We start from the raw sequence: 14,686 nt of genomic DNA on the forward strand, positions 1-14,686 counted from the left end.
GGCTTCACCAGACTGCCAAAGAGATCCATGACACATAAAGATTAAGAGCCTCTGTGTTAGATGTAGATTTCAGTCATCATAATAATTTACTAAATATCAAGTAACTATGACTCAATAAATTCTCCTTAGCAAGTTAAATACCTCCAAGTTAAATACCATTTGATTGTCAGGACCTAAATGTATGTGTGTGTGTGTGTGTGTGTGTGTGTGTGTATTTGGTTTTTAGGGCTGCACCTGTGGCATATGGAGGTTCCCAAGCTAGGGGTCAAATCAGAGCTGCAGTTGCCGGCCTGCACCACAGCTCACAGCAACGCTGGATCCTTAACCTACTGAGCAAGGCCAGGGATCAAACCCAAAACCTCATAGTTCCTAGTCAGATTTGTTTCGCTGCACCATGATGGGAACTCCAGTCCTAAATATTTCTTAATTTCCCATTTTTGAGTGAGTATTTAGAAGAAATTTATAGGAAAATTAGTTTACCCAAATTATTTCTTATTCTGGCTCTCATCCGAGGTTAGATGGTCAGTCTCTCTGAGCTTCTGTTTCCTCTGGCTGCAAAATGAGGCTGTAGCCCAGAAGTCCTCTCCACCTCCAAAATCCTTTTCTTCTTTATAGTCGCTTGCTCACGAAACAAGCCATCTCTACCTGACACCTGGCATGCTCCACTTACCTAGCCTAGAGTTAGTGTCTTTTCTCCTTTAATGAAGGAGAAATTAATTCTTCTCCTAATGAAAAATTGCAGTAATACTATCTGGCCAATACACAACCTACACTTCTCATAAGAAGAAGTTAAACCCTTTCCCCCCGCCCCTAATAATTTTCCTCTTACATCTCCACAGTATCTTTTAACAAATGATTATGTAAGCAAACAGTGATATTTTCAAATAGTTTTACTTCCCTGTTTTGCTGAAACGTAACCAGTAGTATTTTTACCCCCACATACCGTTTAAACTTCACTGCATAGTTAAAATTAATACACATCTTAGTGGTCCGTAGACAAAGTACGTACCTTTATCATTAGTTTGACAGCCTCCACAGTTTCATCTGCTGAAACATCAAACGGTTCAAAAGATCCCTCAAAGGCTATGAAAATCCTCATTTTCTCAAAAAAAAAAAAAAAAAAGAAGAAGCTTCTTTTCAAAGATCCTGTTGGATAGCTAGGAGACTGCCAATTCACAATTAAGAACAAAAATGATGGCCAGAAGCTGCTGTCACTGTCCAGCTTCAAAGATGAGATGAGAGAATGTGAAGAGAGAAGTCCCGCAGTACCACAGTATTGGGCGACACAGACAACGGCTATGTTGGAGGAAATGTTTCTCTGCTGATGGCATTAGTCAACAGATACCTGTTCCTCTATTATGGAAACCGGCAAACCTGACAATGGTTGAGGCAAGTGTGAACAAGTGTTAAACATATAATACAAAAATGCCACAGAAGACTTACGCTTTATGATGTGACCACCATCCACTAACCCTTGAAGCCATATTCACCCACATACAGCCGATTGAAAGACCCTTCAAACTGGATATTTGATTGGGACGCACTGGCTCAAAATGAAGCAAAACAGAGTTGATTTTAATGAATGTGACAAGCCTGGAAGTTCTCTGTAAATAACTCTGGGCTGAAGCATTCTGGTTTCCATAACAACACTGTGTACATATTCCCTGCCGGTATTTCTAATCCTACCATGGGGTACAGAACAATAACCACTTGTACCAGGGAGATGAATGTGTAGACGAATGACTCTGTGGTTTTTCCCTTCCCATCTCTGCATAATGGAATCGGCCCAATAACAAAAACAATATAGTTAGTACTTGTCCTTATGTTATTTAGAACAATTTATCATTGTTATGTCCTTCAACTTCCCTTGGTGTTGGTGGGAAATATTTCAAACTCCACTCAATAAATGTGCAAAGATATTAGGCACTATTACTCAAGTTCATAGAGTAAGCATTTTACTGGAACCTAATTCTGAGACTCTCCTCTGAAATTCCTAGTACTAAACACCTGAGTTAATGCTATTATGTTTGATCGTTTTTTCATACGTGTAAATGTTGTTTTCTTCCTGAAATTCCTCCTGATCTAGGACAGAATCCTTATCTTGCATTTCTTTCTTTTTTCTTTTTTCTTTTTTTTTTTGGTAAAGGAGAAAAAGAGCTTTATTGCTTTGCCAGACGAAGGGGGCCACGGCAGGCTAATGACTTAAAGTCTATGCCCCTCACATTTCTTTTAATTCTTTTTTTTTTGTCTTTTTGCTATTTCTTTGGGCCGCTCCCGTGGCATATGGAAGTTCCCAGGCTAGGGGTCGAATCGGAGCTGGAGCCACTGGCCTACGCCAGAGCCACAGCAATGCGGGATCCGAGCTGCGTCTGCAACCTACACCACAGCTCATGGCAACGCCGGATCGTTAACCCACTGAGCAAGGGCAGGGACCAAACCCGCAACCTCATGGTTCCTAGTTGGATTCGTTAACCACTGCGCCATGATGGGAACTCCCTCTTTTAATTCTTAACAGCACTTAGCGGAATATGAGTCACGTGATATAAGCTGGGTAAATGTCAATCTGTTAGTTGATTCTATTCTGATTCTCTTTTTTTTTTTTTCCCCACTGTACAGCAAGGGGATCAAGTTATCCTTACATGTATACATTTTTTCCCCCACCCTTTGTTCTGTTGCAACGAGTATCTAGACATAGTTCTCAATGCTACTCATTGTAAATCTATTCTAAGTTGTGTCTGATAACCCCAAGCTCCCGATCCCTCCCACTCCCTCTCTCTCCCCCCCGCAGGCAGCCACAAGTCTATTTTCCAAGTCCATGATTTTCTTTTCTGAGGAGATGTTCATTTGTGCTGGATATTAGATTCCAGTTATAAGTGATATCATATGGTATTTATCTTTCTCTTTCTGACTCATTTCACTCAGTATGAGATTCTCTAGCTCCATCCATGTTGCTGCAAATGGCATGATGTCATTCTTTTTTATGGCTGAGTAGTATTCCATTGTGTATATATACCACTTCTTCCGAATCCAATCCTCTGTTGATGGACATTTGGGTTGTTTCCATGTCCTGACTATTGTGAATAGTGCTGCAAAGAATATGCGGGTGCATGTGTCTCTTTTAAGTAGAATTTTGTCCGGATAGATGCCCAAGAGTAGGATTGCGGGGTCATATGGAAGTTCTATGTATAGATTTCTAAGGTATCTCCAAACTGTTCTCCATAGTGGCTGTACCAGTTTACATTCCCACCAACAGTGCAGGAGGGTTCCCTTTTCTCCACACCCCCTCCAGCACTTGTCATTTGTGGATTTATTAATGATGGCCATTCTGACTGGTGTGAGGTGGTATCTCATGGTAGTTTTGATTTGCATTTCTCTTATAACCAGCGATGTTGCTGGCCATCTGAATATCTTCCTTGGAGAACGGTCTATTCAGGTCTTCTGCCCATTTTTCCATTGGTTAATTAACTTTTTTGCTGTTGGGTTGTATAAGTTGCTTATATATTCTAGAGATTAAGCCCTTGTCATTTGCATCATTTGAAACTATTTTCTCCCATTCTGAAAGTTGTCTTTTTGCTTTCTTTTTGGTTTCCTTTGCTGTGCAAAAGCTTTTCAGTTTGATTAGGTCCCATGGGTTTATTTTTGCTCTAATTTCTATTGCTTTGGGAGACTGACCTGAGAAAATATTCATGATGTTGATGTCAGAGAGTGTTTTGCCTATGTTTTCTTCTAGGAGTTGGATGGTGTCCTGTCGTATATTTAAGTCTTTCAGCCATTTTGAGTTTATTTTTGTGCATGGTGTGAGGGTGTGTTCCAGTTTCATTGCTTTGCATGCAGCTGTCCAGGTTTCCCAGCAATGCTTGCTGAATAGACTTTCTTTTTCCCATTTGATGTTCTTGCCTCCCTTGTCAAAGATTAATTGACCATAGGTGTCAGGGTTTATTTCTGGGTTCTCTATTCTGTTCCATTGGTCTGTCTGTCTGTTTTGATACCAGTACCACACTGTTTTGATGACTGTGGCTCTATTCTGATTCTCAGTCCGAGTTCCAACTATGAGAAGTTTGAGAAAATTAGAAACATAAAAAGGGCAAAGGGTTTCACTGCAAAGCTACTGATTCTTTTTGTTTGGCTCCTATTTCTCAAGTGTTGCATGATAATCATATCTTCTTATGTATATCAACATTTTGATAGGAAAAATATTAACACAGGACATAGTTAACGCTGTTTTGGTATCTTGCTCACCCCCCCCCCCATCACACCCTCTAGCTGCCATTACTTTTTGACTGCTGCAGGCTTATAGCTACACCTCCTTCTCCAAAGAATTTCCCTCATTTGATGGGATCTGCCTTTCCAGGAGCCAGACACTTCCCTCAATAACGGGCCACAAAGGGGCTACAACATGCCCACCTGCTTATATCAAGGGGTGAAAAATCTGCCAAGATCCTTGTAGAACAGGCCATAACTGGACATTACCTGAGGCTATGTCCTTCCTCAGCTCTTTTTCCCAATCCTGCTTAACTGTCTTCCTTGCTAAGTTTTTCTTGAAGAGCACTCCCTCAATAATTGACGTACATCCCAACCTTGTCTCAGGCTCTGCTTCCAGAGAAACCCACCTAAGGGCAGAGGATCTTAAAGAAGTCATATGCATAAGAAATCACAATCAAGAGCTTTGTAGCTTCCTGAACTGCATGTTTTCTTTCTTTCTTTTCTTTTTTTTTTTTTTTTATCTTTTTGCCATTTCTTGGGCCGCTCTCGCGGCATATGGAGGTTCCCAGGCTAGGGGTTGAATCGGAGCTGTAGCCACCCGCCTACGCCAGAGCCACAGCAACGCGGGATCCAAGCTGCATCTGCAACCTACACCACAGCTCATGGCAATGCTTGATCATTAACCCACTGAGCAAGGGCAGGGATCGAACCCGCAACCTCATGGTTCCTAGTCGGATTCGTTAACCACTGCGCCACGACGGGAACTCTTATTTATTTATTTATTTTTGCTGTATTCTTATACATGTATATTTTGTGTACTATAGTAGACTTGGCTTTTGAGTACATGCCCAGCTCAGGTAGGCATGTCCTCCAAAACTCCCCTGGTCTGGTTGGTTGCCAGGTTCTGACTTGGGTGGAGCTGCCAGTCACTGTTTGGTGGGCTGGGTCCTGAGATCACTGGCTGCAGAGGCCCAGGAAGTCCCAGGGTTAGTGCTATCCCACTGGTGGTTGGGGCCTGGTTCTAGAGTAAGTGGTTGTGGGGCCAGGGTTCCTAAATCTAGTGTTAGCCTGCTGGTAGGTGGGTTCAGTTCTTGAGACAGCTGACTTCTGGGTTTTGGGGGTCTTAAAGCTGGTGATGGTTCACTGGTGAGTGGGGCTGATCTCAGGGCAGCTGGTTGAGAATCCAAGGTCTTGGAGCTGGTGTTGGCCTGCTGGTGGGCGGAGCTGAGGCCCAAGGGATTTCTGGGGCTAATGTTGCCTCACTGATTGGTGGAGCTAGGTCCTAAGGTCTCTGCAAAGCCCTGAGGGTCCTGAAGTTGGTGTCAGCCTGCTGCTGGTGGGTGGGGCTAGTATCCTAAGTTGTCCTGGTACTGGTGTTGATCTGCTGGCAGGCAGGGCCAGGGCCCAGGACAGGTCTCAGGACTAGTGAGGGCTTGCTGACGGATTGGCTGCATCCTAACGAGGCAGGGTACATGGCTGTGGTGGGCCTGAGGCTGGGGGTCCTGGAGCTGGAGTTGTTGGCCTGCTAGTGAGTGGGCCTGGGGCCCAAAGGTCCTAGGGCTGGTGCCTGACCACTCCAGGCTAGTCCTGGAGCTAGTGCTGGCCCTCTAGACGGTGGAGCCAAGTCCCATGGTCTTTGGCTATAGGCATCTGGGGGTCCTGGGGTTAACGCTCCTTCACTTGTGTGTGGATTCAGGTCCTGAGCCCTCTGATGGACAGGGCTACGTCCTGGGGTGGCTGTGGGAGCTGGGGTTCTTTTTTTTTTTTGTCTTTTGTTGTTGTTATTGTTGTTGTTGTTGTTGTTGCTATTTCTTGGGCCGCTCCCGCGGCATATGGAGGTTCCCAGGCTAGGGGTCCAATCAGAGCTGTAGCCACCGGCCTACACCAGAGCCACAGCAACTTGGGATCCGAGCCGCGTCTGCAACCTACACCACAGCTCACGGCAACGTCAGATCGTTAACCCACTGAGCAAGGGCAGGGACCGAACCCGCAACCTCATTGGTTCCTAGTCGGATTCGTTAACCACTGCGCCACGACGGGAACTCCGGAGCTGGGGTTCTTAATGCAGCCTGCCTGCTGGTGGGTGAGGATGTGTTCCTGCTCAGCTAGTTGCTTGGCCTGAGGCATCCCATCCCAGTTTTGGTAAGCTAGAGAGAGGATTCCAAAACGGCATTTACCAGCACCAGAGTTACTCTTGGTAGAACAGAGCTCCCCAAAAGGCTGCTGCCAGGGTGAGCTCCCGTTGCCTCCTACGTCTCTGGAAGGTTATCCAAGATAAGCAAGTGGGTCTGACCTAGGCTCCTTTCAAACAACTGCTTCTGCTCTGTGTCCTAGAGTGTGTGAGATTTCGTGTGTTCCCTTTTTCGATTGGAGTCTCTATTTCCCACTGCCTTCTGGCTCTCCTGAAAGTAAGCCCTGCCGGCCCTCAAAGCCAAACATTTTGGGGGCTTGTCTTCTCTATGCAGGATCCCAGGGCTGGGGAGCCTGACATGGGGCTCAAAACCCTTGCTCCTTGTGGAGAACCTCTGTAACGGTAATAATCCTCCCATCTGTGACTCACCAACCCGAGGGTATGGGTCTTGACAATATCACATCTCTAGCCCTCCTACTCATCTCTGTGTGCTTTCTGCTTTATATCTTTAGTTGTAGAAGATCTTTTCTGCTAGATTCTGATTTTTTCTTATCAGTAGTTGCTGTGCAAATAGTTCTAATTTTGATATGCCCATGAGAGGAAATGAGCTCAGGGTCTTTCTACTCTACCATCTTGGACATCTAGCCAAAATGTTTTTCTTTAATTAATTAATTAATTAATTAATTAGTTTACGTCTTTTTAGGCCCACACCCAAGACATATGGAAGTTCCCAGGTTAGGAGTTGAATCAGAGCTGTAGCTGCTGAACTATACCACAGCCACAGCAACACGGGATCTGAGCTGCATCTGTGACCTACACCACAGCTCACAGCAACACCAGATCCTTAACCCACTGAGTGAGGCCAGGGATTAAACCTGAGTCCTCAAGGATCCTAGTCGGATTGGGTTCATTACCACTGAGCCGCAAAGGGAACACCCTAGCAAAAATGTTTTGACAAGAGAAATAAAAATTGAAAAGGGTAAATAAAATTATCCCGTCATAGAATATAAACTCATAAACCAATAAACCATGGCAATCAAAATTTTAAGACTACTACAAATAATGAAATAATTCAACTGAGGGCTTTATTTATTTATTTTCTTTTTATGGCTGCACCTGCAGCATATGGATGTTCCTGGACTGTGGGTCAAATCAGAGCGGCAGCTGTGGCTTACACCACATAGGTGGCTGTATTTATAATTAATACACAGAAATTAATAGTTTTCTAGAAATAAATGACCGATGTAGAAGATACCATGTATGAAAATACAGTATAAAAGAGAAAAAAGGTAATATATTAGTAGTAAACTTAGCAGGAAACATGAAAGAAATGTACAAAACACAACCTGTAAATATAAAAGACTTGAACAAATGGACTGGCATACCAAAACTTTGGAAGGAATTTTCAAAACCATTAAATCATCAATTCTTCTTAAGTTAACAGAAAACTTCCTAAATGAATATATAAATTAAAAAATCCCAACAGGATCTTTTTCCAGCTTTATTGAGATATAATTGATATATAATTATTATTATATAACTGTGTAAATTTAAGGTGTGAAATGTCATGATGTATGTATGTTGTGAGATGATTACCATGATAAAGTTAGTTAACATCCATCTCCTCACCATTACATTTTTTTGTTTTGTTTTTTGTAGTGAGAACATTTAAGATCTACTTTTAGAAATTTTCAAATATACAATACAATACAATACAATACTGTTAACCAACAGGATTTTTCCAAACTAGGCAATGTATTCTAAAATTAAAGCAGAAAATTAAGCAAGTATAGCTAGAAAAACTCTGAAAGAGAAAAGAAGTGAGAGGCATTCACTTACCAGATATTGAAACGTATTGTAAGGCTCCAATAAATAAAACAGTGTGAAAAATGTGATCCTGGTACATGAAGAGTCAGAAAAGTCAATGAAAAAATAGAAAGCATAGAAATGAACTCACAAGAATTTAGGACAGAAGTAGCATCTTCCAAATTAAGAGGTACTTCCAGTTACAAAATAAATGAGTCACAGGGATGAAATGTACAGTAAGGGAAATGTAGCAAATGATAATGTAATACCTTTGTATGGTGACAGATGGTAATGAGACTTCTCATGGTGATCATTTTGGAATGTATAGAAATACTGAATCATTATGTTGTATACCAGGAGCTAATATAATGGTTGTAGGTTAATTAATTGTATTTCGGAAAGAAAATAACAAACTCAGAAAAGGAGATCAGATTTGTGATTACTAGAAGGAGGGGGAATCAGATGAAGGTGGTCAAAAGGTTCAAACTTTCAGAGTTGTCTTGTGGTGTGTTGGGCTAAGGATCTGGCGTTGTCACTGCAAAGGCTTGGGTCACTGCTATGGTGTGGATTCATTCTCTGGCTGGGGAACTTCCACATGTTTCAGGTGTGGCTGCAGGTGCAGCTGAAAAAAAAAAAGGTTGAAATTTCCAATTATAAGATAAATAAATGCTAGAGATATAATGTGTTTAATATAATTAACAATACTGTATGTTATACATGAGTTACTAAGAGAGTAAATCCTAAGAGTGCATCACAAGGAAAAAATCTTTCTTTTCTTTTTTGTCTTTTTAGGGCTGCACCTGTGGCATATAGAGGTTCCCAGCCTAGGGGTCGAATCAGAGCTCTGCCCCCTGGCCAATGTCATAGCCACAGCAATGCCAGATCCAAGCCATGTCTGCGACCTACACCACAACTCGCCGCAATGCCAGATCCTTAACCCGCTGAGGGAGGCCAGGGATCAAACCTGCATCCTCATGGTTACTGGTCAGATTCATTTCTGCTGAGCCACGATGGAAACTCCCATTTTTATTTATTTTTATTTTTATCTTATTTTTATCTGTATGAGATGATGGATGATCACTAAAATTATTGTGGTAATCATTTCATGATGTATGTAATTCAAATCATTATGCTGTATATTTTAAACTTATACAATGCTGTATGTCAATTATATCTCAATAAAACTGAAAGAAAAAAGATTAAAAAATGGCATATTACATTGGTAATGATGGTGTGGAGAAAATAGAGAGCATTGAACAAACTAGTACTTACCTGGGGAAAAAAAAAGTGGAGCTATACAAAACTTGTCACCGAAATCTGTTCTTTTCATCTAAGAAAGCATAAATGTGCATTTGAATTATGTGATAATTCTCTTAATTATATGGATTCTCATTGAGTAGTTCTAAAGTGGTGTCTGAGATTTTTCACTTCTAACAAACTTCTGGGACTTAATGGCAAGGAACTAGAAGCTAGAAGCTAGATAGAGATTTTTTTGTCTTTTTTTTTTTTTTTAGGGCTGCACCTGTGGCATATGGAGGTTCCCAGGCTAGAGGCTGAATCTGATCTGTAGCCACCAGAAGCCATAGCAAGGAGGGATTGAGCCGTGTCTGTGACCTACACCACAGCTCACGGCAATATCAGATCCTTAACCCACTGAGCAAAGCCAGGGATCAAACCTGCGTCCTCATAGATGCTAGTTGGGTTCGTTAACTGCTGAGCCATGATGGGAACTCCAGAAAATTTTTTAAAAATTATAAAGAAAAAGAGATTTTGATATAGCTGCCTCCCAATTTAATAAATCAGAGGAAAACTATTGTTTAAAATTCCATTAAAAATAATTTTACAAAGTAGTGATTTCAATCTTGCATTCCTCGAGTTTCCCTTGCAGCTCAGTGGTATCGAACCCAGCTGGTATCCATGAGGACTCACATTCGATCCCTGGCCTTGCTCAGTGGGTTAAGGATCCCAAATTGCTATGGCTGTGGTGTAGGACGGCAGCTACAGATTTGATTAGACTCCTAGCCTGGGAACTTCCATATGCTGTGGGTGTGGCCCTAAAAAGACAAGAAAAACACAAAAAACAAAATCAAAAAACCAAAAAACTTGCATTCCTTAATTTTCTTGAAAATAATAGACATAAACAAAGCAGTCTATTGTGATATGACGTCAAGCATTTTTTATTTGTATATTAATAAAAGTAAAGTGAGCTAACTACAGTTTAAAATTCATGAGTTTTTCATCTCATTTATTAAAAAATAATTTTTTAGAAAATGAAAAGAGGCAAGCTCATTTTGGGGAGTTCCTATTGTAGCTCGGCAGTAACGAATCCAACTAGTATCCATGGAGATGGGGCTTTGATTCCTAGCCTTAGTGGATTAAGGATCCAGCATTGCTGTGAGCCGTGGCTGTAGGTCGCAGAAGCTGCTCAGATCCTGAGTTGTGTGGCTATGGTGTAGGCCAGCAGCTACAGCTCCAATTTGACCCCTAGCCTGGGGACCACCACATGCATGCTGCGGGTGTGGCCCTAAAAAGACAAAAAGAAAAAAAAAAGATGCAAGCTCATTTTGAACACAAAGCTTGTTTAGCATTTCTTCTGAAAAGTTTAAGAAAGTGGTCTTTGTTTTGAATATGAATCGTGATAATTTACTGTACTGCTACCACTTTTGAGTAGCTGTTGCTAATTGGAAAAGGCTTTCATAGAAAGCATGTCTGTAGTGACAGCCTGGACCTTATCTTGCAATAGGCCAGCGTATTTAGAAAAAAAAAAAATTTGAAAAAAGGAAGTAGAATTCCTCTTAATATCCTCCTGTCCTTATATTATTCCTAATACTTCTAAGGTAGTTTTTTTTTTTAAGAAATTTATTATAATTTTCATTTTAATTGGAAAAACAATTGTGCTTATTTGGGCAATCTTAAAACACCTAGATATACTTAGTTAAATACAATACATCTTTGAAATGCAGAGCTTGCAAGAAAGTAACAGATATCCTCTTGGGTCAAACAAAGAGGAAACTAAAACTCAGATCTTAGAGTTTCTCAAATTTGCTGTTTAGAAGAAAAACAGGAAAAGAATCAAAGATTAAAGAAGATAGACTTAACTATAAAAGGAATGGATAATTTAGAAATTTGTTCTGGTGATCAGCAGCATCATTATCACCTGGGTAATTGCTGGAACTCTAGAATCTCAGGTTCCATCACAGACCTGCTGAATCCCGGCCTGAATTTTAGCAATGCCCAGGTGTTCCAACACATAGTAGTTTGAGAGGCATCAGTGTGCTTGATGTCATAGTTGAGGGATATTAGGAAGACTTCCTTGACCACCAAGTTTTTCACTTATTCATTTCAATATCTAAAATTTCATTTTCACTTAAGGTATTGTGGTTTCAAAAGCTACCTTATGAGACATGTATCTCTAACAAGGCTAATACTCCTATGTTCATTTGTTTAAAAACTTTTCTAGGGAGTTCCCGTCGTGGCTCATTGGAAACAAATCTGACTAGCATCCATGAGGACGCAGGTTTGATCCCTGGCCTCGCTCAGGGGGTTAAGGATCTGGTGTTGCTGTGAGCTGTGGTGTAGGTTGAAGACGTGGCTCAGAACTGGCATTGCTGTGGCTGTGGTATAGGCTGGCAGCTGTAGCTCCAGTTCGACTCCTAGCCTGGGAATTTTTGTATGCCTCAGTTGCGGCCCTAAAAAGACAAAAAAATAAAAAAAAGTTTTCTAAATGACAGCTGGAAGCAGAGCTTTGGAAATCTAAGGTAAATTTAAGGTGTTGGAGAGCAAAGGATAGGCTCAGATTAAAGGTACTATTTAGGCAGGACAACCATGCATAGATAGAATGATGAAATCAAGGAACAAGAGGTTGCTCCAGACTGTACAGGAGAATTGTTTGGCTCCAAGGAGCCCCCTCTCTCATGTTACGCTGGCTACACTTTGTTTATTTATCATTTTGGTTCAGAGCTCAGGCTCATATGTGGATGGACTTGCATTCAAATCCCAGTTCCAGAGGCCAAGAGGTCTATTTCATCTCGCACTAGCTGCAAGAGTTTGGATGAGTTATCTAATGTCTTCGAACCAGTTTCCTGATCTGTAAAAATAAATGCAACAGTAGGACCAAAGATTTCATGAGGATTAATAAGTAATGCATCAAAACTTAGTATAGTGTTGCTGCTGCTACTGCTATTGTTATTGTTATCAGTGAGAGGATCATGGGAAGTCTTAGAATATTTTGAGAACTGATTTTCTGAGGTTAAAGAGTTTAATATGGGAAACAACATAGTTGAAAGGAAAAATTGGAACCACTTGAGAATAAAGTTTTCCTAACTGAAAATTTTACTTAGCACTGAGCGTGAAGAGATGAATGATAAAAAATAAAATCATTATAAAGTAACAGGTAAGACCAAGAAGGAAGACTGTTAAGTAAATGAGACAGGCTAAAAATAGCAGTCAATTTTAGCAATTCTCATACAATGTTTATCTTTTTTTCTAACTGGTTTCCTAACTGATTATTACTATCTAACATACCTAGTGCTTTAATTACATGCAAGTGTAATTCATCAGTTCCTCCACATCTTTATTTTTGGAAATGAACAAACTAGGGGTGGATGCATGTCATTAAATCGCCAAGATTGACAAGATTTAACTAATCAGGATGGAAGCCAGGAGAATTTTCAGGCTGTAGAGCTCATCACCAGATGCAAAGCCCCTTTCTAGGAAGTGAAACTGTGCGACTGATGGCTGGAATAAATTCATGCATGAAGCAGGAAATAGCAAGCAGTGAACAGAAAAGAAATCTACAATTAGGAAAGCAAGCGGTGTTGGGGAAATAGCAGTAATAAAACACAGCTTATTGTCAACTAAAACAGAACAAATAGTAGGCTAATTAAAGTACTGTTTAAGTATCATTGTGTTAGTTGGAATGTTTTATATCAAAGAGAACTTTTATATTAAATTCTAACTTTAACCATTGCCCCATTTAGTAAAATCCAGTATTAGGCTTATCTCCTCCCTTCTGCTAGCACATGCTGTTGTGGTTTCCTGTATTGTGTCTAAATCGTGGAGAAAACTTTTACATTTTTATCAAAGCCCCACAAATTAGGACAGTGCCATCTCAAATCTTTTGTGTTCTCATCTTTTCTGTTGTGTTTTCCATTCTGTAGAGTTTCCTTCTCTGCCTGAAAAATGCATTTGGTCTTGCACTTTGCAAGAAAGTGGCAGGGGAGGGGAGAGGAGAATTTATGAAATAAGGGGTGTCGGTGGCTAACCATTAAATCTCTAATATCCGCCCTTCTTGAATCTAAGGAAAATTATTAGTGGAGGAATTAAAGATACTATTATAAGGGATCCATACGGAAAAAACTAGGGGCAGGAACCAAGGATTCTTTAGAATGTAATACAGCCACCTGCTCAACTTATGATAAAAGCTGGCTCTAAAGATTAGTTTAATAGTTTATTAAAATGCTGCAAAGGAGGCTGCTTATAAATGATCTCATACATTCCTGTGTTTTTAATGCAACTTTTACAATAAAGATTTCTAAATTTATATCTCCTGTAATAACCATTCCTCTTTATATCCAGATGCCTCTTTGGTGTCTCCATTTGGATATCTCAATCTTAACATGTATAAAAGTGAACTTGTGATTTGTCCTCTCCAAATTTTTCTTTCTTCAACATCCAGTTTTCTCTATGTCATAAATGGGATCGCTGCTCACCCACTGCTCAAATCAGCAATCTGGCAGCTGTCATTAATTCTCTTTTCCCTTATCCTCCACACACATCAGCAAATCCTTATTATTTGAACTCTGAAATACATCTTCATTCTGACCATTTCTTTCCGTCTCTACTGCCATGGCTTTAGTCCTAGCCATTATTTTCTTATTGGATTATTACAACAATTTCCTGATTGGTTTTCTTGTTTTTCACTCATGTCTTTCTTCAGTCTGTTTCCTACATAGCTGCAGGGTGGTTCTCTTAAAATGCAAATTAGATCACATCATTCTTCTGCTTGAAATTCCTAATTGCCCTTTGAACAGAAATGGAATCTTTACTATGGTCTACAAACCTCTATAGCAGTGATTCTCAAACTTAAGCATTTTTAAGAGTCTCTCACATTGAGAGCAGATTCCTAGCCCTGACTCTCAGAAAATCTGGTTCTCTCTCTGGGTCTGAGAATACAAATTTCTAACAAGCTCCCAGATAAGGCTGATTTGGCTAGTGAAGGACCATACCTTGAATAGTAATGCCAACTACAACCTCATTGCTTACCACTCTTTTCTTCCCTCACTGTATTCCAGCCCCACTGGCTTCCTTATCCTCAAATACACTAGGCTTGTTCTGACCTCAGGGCCTTTGAATATGCTGTTCAGTTCCTTCTGGGAACCCTTACTAGCATTTATTCTATCTTTTTTTGATGATATCATTATGATTTCCTTACTTCTCTCCTTACACATGTAATCCTATGAGACAGTTAATTAAGGCTCCCCGATCAAGAGATGAACATATGTCACAAGACAAGCCAGTGAAAGACTCCCTACCTGGAATTTGAAC

General features: G+C 40.6%; 1 protein-coding gene across 1 annotated transcript in view; it reads right to left on the reverse strand.

Annotated features, from left to right (window-relative positions):
- ANKUB1 (ankyrin repeat and ubiquitin domain containing 1) overlaps positions 1 to 1,538 on the reverse strand; it is a 35,979-nt gene extending 34,441 nt beyond the window's left edge. The window contains exon 1 of the mRNA XM_047784500.1: positions 1,010 to 1,538. Within this exon, the coding sequence (XP_047640456.1) occupies positions 1,010 to 1,099 (90 nt within the window). The 5' untranslated portion in view covers positions 1,100 to 1,538. The remainder of the gene's footprint in view (positions 1 to 1,009) is intronic.
- Positions 1,539 to 14,686: the final 13,148 nt, after the last annotated feature.

The sequence above is a fragment of the Phacochoerus africanus genome, chromosome 1 (assembly GCF_016906955.1).
Source record: "Phacochoerus africanus isolate WHEZ1 chromosome 1, ROS_Pafr_v1, whole genome shotgun sequence".
NCBI lineage: Eukaryota > Metazoa > Chordata > Mammalia > Artiodactyla > Suidae > Phacochoerus > Phacochoerus africanus.